At 38.7% G+C, this 17,467-nt stretch overlaps 1 protein-coding gene across 8 annotated transcripts; it reads right to left on the minus strand.

Annotated features, from left to right (window-relative positions):
- Positions 1 to 2,619: 2,619 nt before the first annotated feature.
- On the minus strand, positions 2,620 to 17,335 carry LOC120791776 (solute carrier family 13 member 2-like). Of its 8 annotated transcripts, none has more exons than XM_040130440.1 (14): positions 16,603 to 17,335; positions 13,280 to 13,508; positions 12,803 to 12,875; positions 10,674 to 10,802; positions 9,992 to 10,128; positions 9,092 to 9,345; positions 8,472 to 8,664; positions 7,545 to 7,667; positions 7,230 to 7,439; positions 6,888 to 6,982; positions 5,695 to 5,810; positions 5,441 to 5,602; positions 4,992 to 5,129; positions 2,620 to 4,676 (listed from the first exon to the last, which is right to left on the minus strand). In XM_040130440.1, the coding sequence occupies exons 2-14, from the start codon at positions 13,366 to 13,368 to the stop codon at positions 4,548 to 4,550; spliced, it is 1,848 nt and encodes a 615-aa protein (XP_039986374.1). In that variant the 5' UTR covers positions 13,369 to 13,508; positions 16,603 to 17,335; the 3' UTR covers positions 2,620 to 4,547. The 8 variants fall into 8 exon arrangements, with proteins under 8 accessions (XP_039986374.1, XP_039986379.1, XP_039986378.1 ...); XM_040130445.1 differs by lacking the exon at positions 13,280 to 13,508 and adding an exon at positions 14,841 to 14,885 and having other exon boundaries at positions 12,803 to 12,869; positions 16,599 to 16,718; XM_040130444.1 differs by lacking the exon at positions 13,280 to 13,508 and adding an exon at positions 14,841 to 14,885 and having other exon boundaries at positions 16,599 to 16,718.
- Between the last annotated feature and the right edge of the window lie 132 nt (positions 17,336 to 17,467).

A 17,467-nucleotide genomic window follows, 5' to 3' on the forward strand; every position in this document is an offset into this window, starting at 1 on the left:
GTGTGGTGTGTGTGTGTGTGTGTGTCACTCGTCCAGGCTAGCCCAGCAATAAGATATATCGAAAGGAAAAACCTGCTGCAACAGGTTCCAAGAGATCTACTGGTGCAGTCACTGGCAGCTGGCAGCGCTCTCTTCCTCCTTCCATCAGTCATTCTTTGCCTGACTGAATGGTTATTTGTCTGAATGGGACATAAGATACACTACTGATCAAAGCCAGTGGCAGAGAGCAGGCGCCATGCACTGGTTTCTGAGCTTGCCCACGGCAAAAGCCATCTTAAATGTGATAAAGTTCAACTTCACCATTGCACATTCAAACAAGCATGTGCACAAGTAAACAAAGACGGGATCATTGGAGAATTTGAAGCATGCAAGAATTCATGCACCATTACAGCTGAAGCAAACTAAACAACAAAGCACTGTGTACTGTGTACCAAAGCAATTCTCTGGTACACAGAAGCAGTCAGTCTGGAAATATTAGTATATCAATAGGAGTTAATATCAAAACTGATGGACGTACCCACCAACGAGGTTGTTGTGGTGTGCAGGCTGTGAAGTTCAAACTAATCTCAGAACCCTCAGGCAGTTCCTACACACGTCTAAAGATGCTCCATGGTGACGTCTCTCCCAAGAATTTTCTATTTTCTTGAGAAATTTAGACTCGCATTCTTCTTTGAAACGTTTACGGTGAGAGTGTGAGGCTCAAAGAGTAAGGGAGGTGGGGAAATAAAGGAGAGAGGGAGAGGGACTAGAGGTATGTCAATGCAGGTAGATTCCTATCCTATCCTCCCGATGAACCAGAAAAACATCAGCATGCTTAGCTCGTAGCTATACCTTGAACAAACCCTATCCTCAGCGAGAGGGCGAGGCAGAATGTCAGAGAGACGAGGATTAATTACAGATTGAATAAACTCTTGTGTTACAGTACAAGGCCTCTACAGAGCAAACCTACTGCCGAAGGCTCTTTCTGCAAAAGATGGAGTTGTTGAGGAGGGTGTAGTGTGGGAAGAGATTCCAGGGGGCACTTCGGTGAAAGTCTCATTGTCTTCTTGGAAATAATTGTTCCAGTGCTCGGGTGCTCTCAGTTCCAATATCATGTTTTTGTTCAGAGGTTGAACATGTTATTGACCCTTTTATATTTTAAAAGGACTGAAGCTGTGTTTCTCTATACTGCTCTGATCATCCCCAATCAGTAGCGTTAAGCATTAGTCAAAGTTTTAACAGTCCTGACCTCAAACCGGAGACAATTTTAGATGTCAGAATCTTAATTTGAGATGCTGGCCTCCCACCAGAGGTACACCCATTTTTAGTTAAGACTGATAAGACTGATAAATCACTGCAAACTCCATTCAAAACCAAAGAAATGAATTATGACATAATGACTATAATAACTGTCAGTGTACGATGTAATTATGCTAATGGCTCACACTTATCTTTATATCCTGCAATATGCCTATCAGCATCTTGTCATTCAACAATAATTAAGACATTCTGACTCATCCACTCAGTTGTTTTGACTCATTTATCTGGATCTAATAGTAATAATATTACTAATAATAATAAATTAAATTTAGGATGATCGGCTTGATTTAGAAGTAATCGGTAAAAAAATCCTACACTGCTCTCCATGGGATCAAACTTTGAGGAATGCTGTTTCTCTGACCATGTCACAGCTGATAGAAAACACCTGCTGTTGCATCCCTGACTGAGATATGGCCATTGTGCTTGGAAGTGTCCAAGACAAATGGCATTTACATGCCATTACTGTGCTTGAACAATTGCGATATCAACACAAAAAGTTGTGTCATTTTGATCTGTTGCAGTGAGAGCTAGGTGAGGTCAAGGTGGAGTTGTGTGTACGTGTCATACTAATAGTTGGTGTGTGTTTTTAGCCGTGGTAGCCGTGCTGGACTCTAATAATGGCAATGTTGGTCTACCTGTCAGTCCAACACTTTGTCCAAAAGCTTTTATTAGTAACCAAATACCTGCAAAAAAATAGTAGTTACAGCACAATATGTTCGCATGCTAAAGAGCTAAACTAAGATGGTAGACAGTGTAAACACTACAGTATATCTGAAAATGTCAGTGCAGCCTCACGGAGCCGTTAGCTTGGCTGCAGACTGGTAGTCCTGTTATTATTTAACCACGACGATCAGGATGAACTGCACTATGTGAAACTGCTTTAATGTTGTGTTGTTTGTGATACGTTGACGGATATTTTAATGTGAACTGTGGCCTGGTGTTTGTTGTCTGTGCAATGATGATGTTGGTGAAACCGCACTGTTACGCGCTGTTCCAATAAGAAATTCGACGAATTAACTGTGTGGTCATTACAATGAATTAAATTGAACTGTATTGACATGGGAAGAGAACATATTTCCTTGCTTAGCTTGCTGCTGCCACAACCCAGGTCCTGATAAGCAGCGAAGAAAGATGACCAACCCCCCCCCCCCCCCCAAAAAAAACAAAAAAAAAACACATCATTATCTTGCTACCATTTTGGTTTGTGACCCTGGAAAAAGAAGCTTTGTCTACTAGCAACCCATTGTCACAGGTTGCATGTTTGTCAACAAGTGGTGTCTATCTCATGAAGATGTAAAATTATTCAGTAAATCCCAATTAATAAGCCTGACCATAATAAAGTCTGAAACTATTTAAAAAAAAAACCCTGATTTTGGTGAAGCAGAAATATGCCTGTTTTGCTTTCTTATTGTGTTGTCTCACGACCCCTCTCTTAAATCTATGAAGCGGCGTTCGTCAGTCCATTTTAATTGTTTTCATTAGATTCATAACAATTTCAATGATTTTTCTCTCATTAAAAGCATTCATAAAGCAGAGGATGAGTGTAAGATCTAATTCCATATTTTATGTAATCAGAGAGAGTGATTTATGAGTGTCTTTTGAAAACTGAGGAAACTCCCTGAGGCAGCGAGAGGCAGTGAGATTTATCACTGAATACCTCACGCATCAGGGTGAGGTATATACACATTCAGCAATTATTTTGTCTGTCCCAGGGAAATTTCATAACAACATGTGCAGCTGTCTCTCCAAAATGAAAGCTCTCAGTATGTCATATTCACAATTACTATTTCATCACTGATTCAGGGCCCTTATTAAAAAACACATTGAGAAATGCTAGTACAATCAAGTGGTAAAGCTTTCCAGGGAGTATGAGGATTGCAGATGGTTAGCTACATATAGATTCAGATCTTGCTATTAATTGCTCAGGTTCAGTAACCTGAGACTTAGACCAAATACTAACAATCCACCTGAGCTTTTAAGCTGAAAATGTACTGCAGCATCATAACATTACAAGTGGAACTTGACAGACATAAAACCCACTCACATCATGTGAAGAAAAAGAACTGAAGTACACAAGAGTAAGGCAGAAGATATCCTGATATAAAAATACTGTCTTACCTCTGATATTAGACATCCATCACACCTTTAATAACTTCCGTTACTGTGAGAACCAATTTAACAGGAGAGAGAGTGATAGTTTTTCCTTTGCGTGATGTTGTCTTTTCTGTCTTTACCAGAAGAATGGTAGCTAGATTAAACAAAAATGGTTTTGATTTTATAACTGCTTACTCTTATGACCTCTGTGTACTGTAGATTCATGATTTTAAAATCCCTTTTGCTCCAGGCCTTCACATACAGCTGATATTCGGACCTCTGCCAAGGAGTTCAATCAAATGTTTTCAGGCAGTTTCCTAGAATTGATTTCCCTTACCTCCCATCATTTTGCATTCCTCCCACATTGAAACTTGAAGGGATTTGCCTTCTATCCTCTTGGATCTCCTTAAATCAATTGGGGACCCAGTGGTCGTAATCCTATCGATGGCAATGAGATTTGAGCCCATCATCAAATTTAACAGTTAAAAACTACAGTATACCCTTGAACCTGCAGCATCCCTATTCCAAATATTTATTTTCTTGGAAACTGAATATTCTGTCATTGACAACCAACACAAATTAATCTGAATAATTAAAGTGTTTTCATTGATGTTTTTTTGGTTGTTTTTTTTTGTTCGTTTGTTTTTTTTGGTTAAATTTTAGTTTATTATATTAGGATTGTGTAACTCTGTTTATTACAGGTGCAATGAGAACAAAGTTTTGCCACAATATATATTTCTTATCATAGTCTGCTAGCATAAACACTTGTTTTTAAATATTATGTCTTGTAGGTGAAAAACAAAACATTAATCTTGGAGATAAAATGATCTGATCTGCTTTGTAGATGATTTGTCTAAATGAGCTGAACTCAGTTTAGTCAAAGTATCAGCTAATGGTTCTGCAGTGTCTCCAGTCAGCATGACCAGCTGGTTTCTGAGCAACATCACAATGTGAGGCAGGATATGAGACTGAAAGCTGCATAGAAAAACCCATATCAGCACTCAAGGACAGGCCTTGGTGCACATCAGGCTACTGGCTGGAATATACAGGGGAGCTGTCAGCCCAGTCCTCCAGTGGCAGAATCCTGATAGATAAGCAGATACTGTTCATCTTCCCCTCTTTCTCCTCTGTTTACAGTTTTCCTGGGATCATATTCAAGGTGTTTTGGTGACATTAGCCCAACTTGGAAAGGTATTTAGCTGGAACATCGCCACACCCCACGTGTTTACGGCAATGTTGATGGTTATGACTCCAAGAAAGTTCAGAATGAATCCAGCCTTGGCCTGGAACAAACAGAAAAATAATGCAACATTAACAAAATTATATTTGGACCATTGTCCATTGTTTTGTCAGCACCATCAGAATAGATCTTAAACTCATCTAATGATATTAATACCAGTTTCTTGAGATACTACTATTTGCTGCTCAGTCTGCCTGAGCTTTCGTTCCTTGGTAATATTCAGAATATTGGGTGTATGCAAATACATAATAATGATCAGCTATAAGGATTAATATAAGCTGCTTATCTAAAAATTGGATTTGAGCCTTTATCCAAAACACTCAGGGTCAGGGTCTCTATCTTTTATGAAATATCCTACCATGTCCATAACTTTAAGGTTGCCATAGGAGAAGGCGATGGCATTGGGTGGAGTGGCCACAGGCAGCATGAAAGCCAGCGAGGCAGCGATGGTGCAGGGAAACATGACGTACAGCGGGTGTATCTTAATGGAGGTGGCCTGGAAAAAAGGACAATCACATAGATGATCATTTGGCAGGTATAAATAATAAGGGTCCCCAAGACTTTTTAGTACTGCTGATAATTTTTAAGCAATGCTCTGTATGTCTACAAACAATAAAAAGTTCAGAATTCTTACTTAGTTTTATATGAACATGTAAATGCTTTCATAGCTAAAATATGATCAGATTGAAAGAACACAAAATAGATGTGATTTAACGATCTTGAAAGCTTTTCCACACTTAAAGATTTAACCTATTTGTATGATAGAGTAAGATTTAAAGACTGAGTTGGGATCTCATTCTGTCTCACCATGGAGGCCAGTATTGGCAGAAAGAGAGTGGTGGTGGCGGTGTTGCTGGAACATTCGGTGAACATGGCCACCAGCAGACACAGCAGGATGGAGATGGCAAAAGGAGGGATGTTCTGCAGAGGGATGAGACTTTCTCCCAGCCACTCAGAAAGTCCAGATTTCTTTATCCAGGGTGGGGAAATGCCCGTCAGCAACCAAACATTTAGAGGAAGGATTATCTTCAGAAAAATGTGGACTTGATCAACTGTATTACCTCACTTCCATGGGCCAATGCAAAACCTCCTCCCAGAAGTAAAAGGATGTTCCAAGGCATCTTTTCATGGACGATGTCCCAACTAAGCAGAGGTGAAGCGGCTTCAGCTGGGGCCCCTAATAGAACAAAGAGATGAAGAAAAAAGTTTAAATCTTTAGAGCTGTTTATTTTCACATTGATTGATTAGGACAGTCATAAATAACCACATGCTATCTAACCTTTCATTGTCTACAGATAAGATGCTGTGACTATAAAGGCACTCCTCAAAGATAAAACGAAACATGATAAAGTGGTAAGCCAGTCAAAATCGTGTTAAAAAGTGGTGTTGTAACTGGATTCATGCTTTTAAAATAATTTTTCTCTTTTCCAAGGTGAAAAATTGACTTTGGCACCTCAAAGTCTGCATCACACCTTTTAAACTAAGTGTGTGTTAATCATTGTGTCACTTCTCTGTGTACAAAACACTCTGCTTTTCCACTTTTTGAGGAGTAGCAAAGACCTTGTTGCTTATGGGCAGGAGCAGGCCACGCTCAACTTAAGTTACCAAGGGAGAAAAAAAATAATCGTTGATACAAAAGTAGTTTGTCTAGGGAGCAGCACAGCATGTGCTGTTGTACAGGCTTGACCTTGGGGCTATCAGGCTACAACTCAGGAAGGAGTTTGGATAACATTTATCAGAAAGCACTGAATCAGCGAGATGAGTTGTCACAGGCAGTAAAAGTTATTGACTGTATCTTTGAGAGGACAGACACTGTTGTAAAGCAGCACGCCTTTCCTCATGTGACAGATTTAACATGCCGCGAACATAAAATGTGATGCAACAGTGAATGAACACTTCCCCTCGTGTTGTCCAGAAGTGCACTTGTACTGTCAAGCTGAAAAGAGAAAGATCCTGCCTTCTTGTTTGAACATATATAATCTCATTTCTCTTGACACGTTGATTTATATTTTTTTAATCACAATTTCAGAAATGTTGCTCAACAAATGACAGAATAAAACATGAAAATACAGATATTCTGCTCAAAAAAGGCAACACAATCTCATATCAAGCAGCCTAAAGGCATTTTATGTTCTGATTTTCACACTCTTAAAATGTGATCCTAAAAAGGTGCATGCATAGTCTGTTTACACATCTTTTTGATAATGCATCTGTTGTGCACGTCAAATCATTAAGGACTTGTAAGATGACTTACCATCACTGGATGTCCCCCAGCATCTGGGCAAATTGGACGGGATACAGAAGAAGAGTGCTGACATTAATATGGCCACAGTGCCATCTGTGACATACCTGTTGAGAAACAACGTTTGAAACATCTGTTTCACACATTACAAAAATACAAATTTTGATTCATAATTATCAACTCAAACACCTGACACTGGATCTGCACTCAATGGTACAACACACCAGCTAATACTCTGCTTCATGGAGACCAATATTTAGTGATTGATATACCCTTACAGTTGACCTCGCTTTATTTCACATCACACCACATTTTCTGGTTAACTGATCACCTCTTCATTTCACTTGTACTCACTCCTTGTCTTTGTTGAACAGCACAGTGGCCCAGCCTGGTATGAACCCAGGCTCCCTGGTAAACCACAGAAGAACCAGCAACGTGAAGATAACCAGCACACAGCCCTCCGCGAAGCCCATCCTGCCCAACGTTTTGTACTCATCTTTGATTACCTGGTAAGCTTCCCTGTCACCATTATTCTTTGTGCCACAACCAAAGGACTTTCTCAAGCTGGAATAACAATGCGAAAATAAATTACTGTTTTCATAATGTGCATGATTTGGTTGTAAGAACTAAATATCAGAACAGAGAATGACTGCAGTCCACGAAACTTACTTGAAGCCCAAAAACATAAACTGCAGCCACAGCCAAGACAGAGCGAGCATTAGCACCATGTTGGGGAATGAGAAGCCAAACCAACTTGCAAAATTGATTATGCCTCCATTATCTGGGAAGAGTCTGTTGAGATTTAAAAAAAAAAAAGAAAGAAAAAAAAGAACTGAGATGAGGAAATAGTAGAACCAAAACACGTGGCTGGAATCTCTTGAGAGATGAGCAAATCTACATCTGCCACCAAGTTAAATAAAAATTATTTGGTTTTTACAACCCATATTTTACTTTTGTTCTTTAGGCCTTAACTCATCAGTTAGTAGTGTATGACTTCTTCACTAATTGCATTGCTAAATCTACCTGGCATGGCTTTAAAATGGAGAGCACTTGGCAACTACATGAGTGATCAGACAAAGTTTAAATTACACAAGGTTTTAATAATCTAGTAATCTAAACCACCTCTGTGGAAATAAAAACAATTGCATTACTTTGACCCAGAGTGTCCACTGTAAATGTCCATTAAATGTTACAGAGTTTTGACCACTGTACATACCGCAGTTGCGTGCAAATGCATGTTGATAACAGACATTTTTAGTGTGTTCACATTGGTTTTTACATCTAAATAACTTATCCAGTCCTGTTGCTTAGACTGATGGACTTTTACCCCTACATAAAATGTTGTACAATGAGTACAAGTTTATCAAACCAATAAGATCTTTCATTAGAGTTTTACTGGAAAGAAGTCAGAAGACGAGGGAGTCCAGAAGAGGATGATATAACTGAGTTTCTGTTTCCACAGATTAGGTCTAATCTTGAATTCAACAGAATTTTGTGATTCAGTCCTTGACCACAAGATAAATATGCATCCAAGAAATGTGCCCATATATTTTTGTGGGTGTCTTGTGTGTTTATTTTCAGATGTGCAGGTCGTACTCATCGATCTGGCCCTTCAGGATGACATTGGGTGTGGTTCCAGTGAGGGTGGCTGTCCCTCCAATGCTGGCAGCGTAACAAACACTCAGGCTCATGCCTTTTGACAGCTTTGTGTACTTCTCCTCCCTCTTCAGTCTTCGCTGCTCCGCCTCATGACTCCTCTCACAAACCTCTGGAGGGACAGAGCTGAGGCCTTCAGCAGGGAAAAGACGTAATTGTTGAGGTGTCTAGTGTTGTATGTAACATGAATTTACTGCTTGCTCTTCCAGGCTTTACCATTGTCTGTAATTGTTTAACTCACTGAAGACACATTTGCTACTGGAGTTCTATAAAAGTATAATTTGACATTTGTTTAAAACCACTAAAAGGATACATTTGGCTTTTACTGTTGTACTTTTATTCCTCTACTTCTATGTTCTGTTAAAGAATTTTTACCCTTTATTATTCTTTTCTTAACCAGGCTGTTACTCCAAAGACAAAGTTAGAAAACCTATTTGAAATAACTTTATTTTTTTGATTTCCTTAGTGTCTTTGTTGTCATCATCTTTATCTGCAAAACCCTATTAGAAAAAAAAAAGACTGTCACACACACACACACACACACACACACACACACACACCCATGTTGATGCTGCTGTCCTTTGGTTTGAGCTCCTTATCAATACTTTCTTTAGGGTCACCCATCTCAAATGCCTGGTTTTCCTGACCATCCTTTGCAGCAGTCAGACTATAATCCCTCTCTTCAGCGTTGGCCTCTGTGTCAGACAGCTGCTGCAGCACAGCGTTTGCAATGGGCAGCATCATGGCTGTAGAGGCTGTGTTACTGATCCACATGGACAGAAAGGCTGTGGTGCTCATGAAACCAATCATCAGACTGGAGAGGATACAAAACAAATGACTAGATGATAAGGTGAAGGTTCAAGAAAACATGTAAAATAGATTTGAATGACAAACAATGTGAGTGTATTCAGTATATGACCAAAAGTACGTGGACACTCAAACATTACACTCAGACTTGATAGTTACACTCTCATTCTAAAACCATGGGCATTAATATGCTTCTGTAAGAGCCTCCACTCTTCTCGGAAGGCTTTTCACAAAATTTTGGACCCTGGATGCAGAGAATCGCTCTCACTCAGCCATAAGAGTTGCTGACTGATATGGCCTGGTTCGTGGTCAGCCCCCCAATTCATCTCAAAGGTGTTGGATAGGTTTGAGGTCATGACTCTGTGTAGGGCAGTCAAGTTCTTCCACACACAAATTCAGAAAACCATTTTTTATGGTCCTCATTTCATGCATAAGGGCACTGTCATATTAAAACAGGAAAGGGCATTTGACAAAGTTGAATTGTATGCTGTGCCATTCAGATTTCCGAGGCCCAACCATAAAAAAAGTGCCCTAGATCAAAAGTAGGCAAAGGTATGTGAACAGGTCCCCATACTTATACACAATACTTTATATATTGTTGCTTCAGTGTATATTTGCGTATGTGTATGTATGTACGGAATAAAGCTTCTTACAGAGATGGCTTCACCCCTACAATAAGCAAAACTTGAAGGGCAATCCTCCTGTGTAGGTTCCAGTGCTCTACAGCAATGGCCACCAGCAGCCCCCCAACAAAGAGCATGTTGGAGTCTTTCAGGTACTGGATACAAACCTGGGTAAGGAAAGAACTAGAATTAGTGCCTCGAAGTTATATGCCTTCGCCAGACAGTCAAGATGCAGGTTATATCCATGTCTTTCTTTCGAGACTCGTATAATATATGTAGTGAAGACTTCGAAGGAATTTAGTAAAAAGTATTAACTGCATTGTCATAATTAGCGTTTGAATTCTTGAGTTATGGCCAAAAACGTGTTTTGTGAGGTCACAGAGACCTTGACCTTTGACCACCAACATCTAATCAGTTCATCCTTTAGCCCAAGTGAACGTTTTTTGCCAAACTTGAAGAAATCGCCTCAAGACGTTCCTGAGATATCATATTCACGAGAATGGGACAGAAAAATGGACAATCCAAAAACATAATGCCTTCGGCCACAGCTGTCCCTGGCGCAGAGGCATAAAAAGGAGTCCAGAAATCCTGACAAGCTTATGTTGGAGTGTAAAACTGATTCTTGGAAAGAGGCAAAAAATCCCTGGCAAATGAATTCCAAGAAATGTCTACTCAACATTTGTTAATACAGTATACAGTTGGAAATAAATACCTCGCCTGACTCCATGATGCCCATCATGGGGAACAGAACGACAGGCAGCAGGGCGGTCACAGCCAGAGGGATACACTCTGTACACCAGTACAGCGCCATGAGGATTATCACAAAGCCACATTTTGCTTCCTGTAACAAACGACTGTTTTACTTAACATGCTTAATGGTCTGATGGACTTGACACGAGTGTTGGTGTCTACTTGAGGCAGAGAAAAACACATTAAAAGCCTGGAAGGAAACTACAACAGACCAGAGACTTCCGAACCTCTAACCTAGCTAACCTACAATAGTTAGGTCAGCCTGGTTTACTATTCTGATAACTGTAGTTAATAACTAGAAAAGGCTACATTTTCTGAAGAAAATTTAAGTACAATTTTTGCACACAATGCCATTAAAAAAAAGGTGTAATATGTTTTTTAGTAACACAAAGTAATCTGCTGCTTTTTTCTGTGTAGCTGCAAGTATTGAGAAGTTTCGGGCTAATTACTGTCTAATTTAGCACTAATGTCCTGTATAATGGCCCACTAAAGGCTCGTTATTAAAGGTGAACACCAAAACAGCTGTAGGTTGATTGACTTTCTTCATGTTAAATAATAAGGAAAAGACATTTTTTCCTGTGTATGAACACTCAAGAGAACCGTGAAAGGTTCACATCTATTGAAATTGATAGTAATTGTGACAAGTTGAAAAGGACAGAGATTGTGGTCTTTGCTTTTTGTTTTAATGGGACTGAATGAGCCACTGAACATGATCCCACTTTTCAATTTATCATGGTCAAAGATTACACGGTACAAAGGGTCACTGACAGAGGCCTTTCCTGGACATGTTACAGGTAAGACGACAGTATAAAGCAATAAATATACTTTCAGACTGACGACTTTGATCCTTTCTGATTATCAAAGCTTACCTCTTTCATTTTCTTGCAGTGGTCTCACAAGATTTGGCTCTCTCTCTCTTTTCAAATATACTTTGTGGAATTAGGAAATTAATTTGGAAAACAAAAGAAAAGGGCAGAAATAGATTTTTCATTTTATTAAAAAAAACAAAGTATAATCAGTTTTGACGTGAGCCTGTATTAATACATCATCCCCAGCGAATTGCATGTAACTACGTATTGAAAACCCTGTATAATATAGCAATATATAATATGCTGTAGTGTCGTCCTCACCATGGACTCATGTTTTATTCCCCTCCTGACTCTTCAGTGGCAGAATGACATTTTAAATCACTTTCATTACTACCGTTGTGACAGCAGCATCAGCCCTTATTTGCCTCATTAACTTCTAAACATATCTCTACAAAAACAGATCTTCATATGTCCTGTTGGAACACCACCTCTCTCCAATATCATCCTCTACCACTAAGAAAATCTCCACTACCACTTACCTTATGTATCATGAATAGTACGTTTTACAACTGAGTTTTACTACATGTACAGTCAGGGCACTGCGACCTTTACACTGCTAATTTCAAGTAATCACATTACTCTTGAATTTTAAGTTTATTGTTACAGAAAGTATAAGTTGCTAAAATAGTAGTAGTAGTAAGAGTAGCAAAAAAAAAGGCCTCGTCTAGAAATGTTTAAATTCTCACTTCTTTAGCAGCTGAGATGAAGCTTTTCATGAATCTACCCAAACAAATATCTGCCATCCCATATCAGGATAACTGAACTCAAAAAGCAATAATACTGTTGCACCAGGTTTGTTGATGCCATGTTGACAGGGAGAAAAGGCTGCACTCTGTCTTTAATTGCACATAAAGTATATTATTTTGCATTTTGAAGCCACACGTGCTTTGTTTTGAAGGAATGTAAGCTGTACTTAAATAGATTTTTAGCTGACCTTGCAGCAAAAGTTTTGGGGGAAGCATTGATTATTTACAGGACATCACAAAAAACAACAAAACAACTCAACACACAAAACCACATACTTAAATTTATACATGATCAGAAACATTTGACGGCTTATATTGTCATAGAGATGTCTTAATAAATATATTGTATAGCTTTGGACTAAAATACATCATGCAATTAGGGAAACCATCTTTATTCAGCAGGTCTGAAGTCTATAATATGTCTGCAGATGTGTCGTACGGCAGAAAAACACACATACACGTGCTCATGTTCTTACCGGGGTCAGGATGATCAGTGGCAGAGGCAGAAGAAGAAGAGGTGTCAGGACTATCACAATGTAATTCCTATACCTCCACAGCCATGTAAGATATCCAGCCATGATCCACAAGGTGTGATGGAAATCAAAGTATTGGAGAGTCAGAGAGAAAATTTAATTAGTGTCACCACCATTCCATCAAGAAGAACATATATAGTCACAGTTTATATACCGGTATATACTGAAAATAGATTAAAAATTAACTTTAGAGTAAGGGGTTTGCATGTAGAGGGTGTGTTTCCATGTGATTAGAAGGGGGCGGATAAGTTAAGCAATCAGGGGCAATAATCTACAGAAAAACTCATCTTTTTGATCTTGACTAAAATGTGGCAACTGTTTTGTCTGCGTCAGGTGTAAAAGATTAAAAAAAAATTGATTATTAAAAGGCCTATCACAGGTGTAATACATCAAAACAAAGACATTCACATTATTTCCTACCTACAGGCACTTGATGCAGTAATGGGAGATTGGGGGAGATTAAATAAGGCTTTATCCATAATTGCCAAAGTGAGCAAGATACATAGCATCAGGTAACAAGGATGTCTTAAGATGTTTCAATCCAAAATAAACCAAATAAAAACATAACCCCTGAATCTGACTAATAGGAACTACAAAGTGACAAGTGTGTTGTTGTCCATGTCTTGCAGAAGGAGGAGGAAAGGGCCATCTGTAAAAAAAAACCCCAAAGTTTCATTAGATAACAGGGCTGAAGGCCTTTTACATAACTCATGTGGGTGTAACTAATAGAAAGACAACACTGTGATTCCAATGATTGGCCTACCAGTGGCTGACATGTAGACAAACCAGATCATCCTCCCACTGTGTGTATAAGCGTAACGTGAAAAGATGGAAGGAGTATCGCAGGAAAGAGATGGATGATTGGTGTTTTATCACTTCAGACGATCCTGAGTTTGTATTTAATTACTCTTAAGGTGAAAGTCCCTGACAGTTACAGAACAGGGAAAGTACTTTCAGAGTTAAAAAAAAAAGCATATAAACACTTGTAATTACATTTGTATATAATCCTCTAAGAGACTCAAAAAATAAATTTGAGAGTATAAAGATTGTAGAGTACTTATCTAAACAATATTACAAAATGCTTTCAAATATCCTTTTTTTTTTTTTTTACTGTGTAAGAAAAACAAAAACAAACAAACAAAAAAAACTTGCAAATGTGACCTAATCAAATAAGTGTGTGTTTACGTGGGGGGGTTACGGGTGGTAAGAAGTGAACCCCGCTCAGGGATGGGGTAAAGTGGGTGTTTAGGGTTGGAGTATGGGTCAGACAATCAGAGAGTCTGATATAAATAAGGATCAAGAAGTTAACTGGGAATCAGGCTATACAAAACAAAACATTTTTTCCCTGCTCAAACTGCTCTGATGGATCAGTGATTGGCACCCCTTTAGAGTCAGTCATATTGTAAATAAATGGAAACTGGAATAAATGACCCATGTCCTTTAGAGTGGTTTTATTTTTAGCTTTGAATTATTTTTTCCACTTTCTCAACAGCTAAAGTGATGGTTCAAGAATCCTTACATCATAAAGGTAAACTCTAAAGTCTGTAAATGGAATATTTCTGGAATTTATATAATTAAGTTAAACAGATTCAACAGTGCAACATACCCTTCCTTTATTTTTCACATTCAGACCTAGGAAGACTTTTTAAAATGGCAGATTACAGAAATGTTTTTTTTTTTTCGCCTGGTCAAGGAACGAATGCCCCATGAATGAGATAATTATTAAAGAAATAACACAGGACAGATTTATGCTCTTTCTGCTATCCTTCCCCTATTGCCCTGTCTACTAAAGGCCATTGGCCTCGATCCTGAATTACCAGCAAACCTCATGCAAGATCACTCAACATCTCCTGACCTCAAAAATCTTTTGTCAGATCTCAAACACACAAGATCTTCGATGATAATTATAGAAATTGTGAACAGAGCACTTGACTGATTTACCTAAAAGTCTGTACCTCTTATAGTGAGGGAGGTAATGTACCTTTTTGTTTTCTGCTCCTGCCCCTGAAAGTGGCACCATTTTGATCTAAAGAATCAAAACAACAAACTTGACCACTAACTGAAGGATTAGAGCACACAACAGGAAATTCCCTGTCTAAATGCCCCAGTGAATAACCCCAGCATGCAAAACAAAACTCTATGCCAAGCATCACAAGTTACTGATGCCGATTTTCATTTTCAGCATTGCTCTGTAATTATTTCTATTGAACTGACCTGAACAGTAGTAGGGTGTGTTCAGGTTAGCAGTTCAAGTTACTGTCATTGGATTCAGCAGAGAGAAGAGAAACTAGACTTAATTAAATCTCACAGATTACTTACAAATCATCACATTTTAAACTTTATAGAGCCAGTTTGCCATAGTCAGCCAAATATGCCTCGATCTAAACTTACTTCAAATAAAAGTTTTTACATTCATTTCTACTGAACACTTTATTAGGATTAGTTATTAAAAAGGTTGAGAAAATTATTGAGAGTATTGTTTCAAGATAGTTGTGACCTTTACTGTCAAAGCAAAAAAGTTGTTGATAAGCTTTAAATAAACTTAAAGAAAAAAAAATTAACTAGCACACTAACATTAGGATACCAGTTGTCTCCTCTCCTGCCATCTTGTTGTCTGCATCCTCTCCCATTCCCGTCCTTCACTGCACGATGTAAATTATATTTATCGAGTTATATTAATTTTATAAGATATACTGTTTTATTCTGTTTTTAGGGTGCCTTTTTAAAATCTGATCAGGGACTACAGGTGTAAAAAATTGCCTTCTGGGCAAACTTTGGCTTATTTACAGTATATTGTTTTTGTTTTTTGTGTTGATCAATAAGCATTTGCCCCACCATAATAACTAATAAAAATAAAAAAACTTTTACCTCATGTGCACAGAGTTAAGGCCTTACAAGCACCAAGTCGTACAGTCTAGAAAAACAGATTTTATTTTAAGCTCTGACATTTTTATTGATTATTAGCAATGAGAAGTAGTTTGTAGCAGGGCTGTTGAGGACATTGTCAAAGATGTCATGTCTTCTGCGTTGGTCGTTTAGAAACCGTTGGAGGTTGATATAGAGTTAAAGACACTTGGTGGATATTAAACAGGCGGATTCCAGTGTTTTTAGGACTATAAATTGGACTACTTTACGAACAATACAGAAGCTTTGAAAAAGCATTTGGAATTTCATGGTGGGAAATAAAAATTTACAAAAGTATACATAGTACTGTGCAGAGGTTTAGATGCTTAGATTCTTATCCATAACGCAATAAAAATCAATCCACAGGAGAACTGTGGCAAGTTCCCCGAGACGCTTGGAACAACATACCTGCCACGTACCTTGAAAAACAGAGTACCAAGAATAAATTGTGCTGTTTTAAAGGCAAAAGGTGGTCACAGCAAATATTGATTTGATTAGTCTTTTTTTGGTTTATTTAATTCAGTTTTTCATCCTCACTTTTTGTGCCCAAATCTTTCTCACAGTGCTGTAAATATAAGAGAACCTTTAACTACATAAATGTAATTTGGTCAGATATATCATATAAACAATATTTTTTTTAAGCTTTAGACTCGTTTTTGTGTCTGGTAGGAGGGGAGTCTCATTTGACTCATGACTTGGGTATTTCCAAAATCTCTGATAGGTCTCTGCTTTGAAGTAAAATGCAACTTTTAAGTTAATCCGCAACTAAGTACAGTTAACATATTGTTTTTAATAATACAACAGAAGAAAATGGTATGGACTAAAAAGCCTTAACCTACTGTTTTGAAGAACATCTTTTGAGGCAGTCACTGCAATCAAACACTTGTTGTAGCTCTCATTGAGACTTCTACACTTCTCAACTGGTAGTTTGACCAAACTCTTCTTGAGCAAGCTGCTTCAGTTCTCTTAGGTTTGACGGGTCCCTTCTCCCAACTGCGAGTGCCAGCTTTTTCCACAGATGTTCAGTTGGATGAAGATCAGGACTCATAGCAGGCCACTTTAGAGCGGTCCAATGTTTTCCTCTCATCCATTCCTGGCTGCTTTTTAGATGTAGCCCGTGTTTTGGGTCATTGACCTGTTGCAGGAGCCATGACAGCGCAGCTGGGACACGGCTCTCTGACTACGGGCAGTATGTTACGTCGCAGAATGCCTCGATAAGCTTCCGATTTCATTGTGCCCTGCACAGATCCAAGGCACCCGGTGCCAGACTCGGCACAGCAACCCCCATGACACAACTGAGCTTCCTCCATGTTTCACGGTGGGGATGGTGTTTTCTTTGAAAGCTTCATTTTTTTCTTCTATGAACGTAGAGCTGATGGGACTTACCAAAAAGCTCTCACTATTTTTCATCTGTCCACAGGACGTTTTCACAGAAACACTGTGGCTTGTCAACATGCATTTCAGCAAACTACAGTCAGCCCCTTTTTTTTTTTCCCCCTCTCTTTTTTTTTCTTTTTCAAAAGTGGGTCTTCTCCATTGGAGCCCACTTTCATTCAGAAACTGAGGTATGGTCTGACTGGACACTTTGATCCTGGAGGTCAGCTTGTATCTGCTTTGAAGTTTTCCTCGGTTCTTTTTCGACCATTCGAGCTCTCCTTCCGTTCAATCCGGGGGTCGAGTTTCCCCTTGCGGTCACATCCAGGG

Source organism: Xiphias gladius, chromosome 7 (assembly GCF_016859285.1).
Source record: "Xiphias gladius isolate SHS-SW01 ecotype Sanya breed wild chromosome 7, ASM1685928v1, whole genome shotgun sequence".
Taxonomy (NCBI): Eukaryota; Metazoa; Chordata; class Actinopteri; order Istiophoriformes; family Xiphiidae; genus Xiphias; species Xiphias gladius.

What these genes read in the sequence shown, in the direction of transcription:
- LOC120791776 (XM_040130440.1), bottom strand. Translation starts at nt 13,368, where the DNA reads ATGCTATGTATCTTGCTCACTTTGGCAATTATGGATAAAGCCTTATTT. An exon ending in GCATCATGGAGTCAGGCGAG is followed by an intron (nt 10,129 to 10,673) that starts GTATTTATTTCC and finishes TTCCTTACCCAG; the next exon opens with GTTTGTATCCAGTACCTGAA. An exon ending in TGCCAATACTGGCCTCCATG is followed by an intron (nt 5,130 to 5,440) that starts GTGAGACAGAAT and finishes CCTTTTTTCCAG; the next exon opens with GCCACCTCCATTAAGATACA.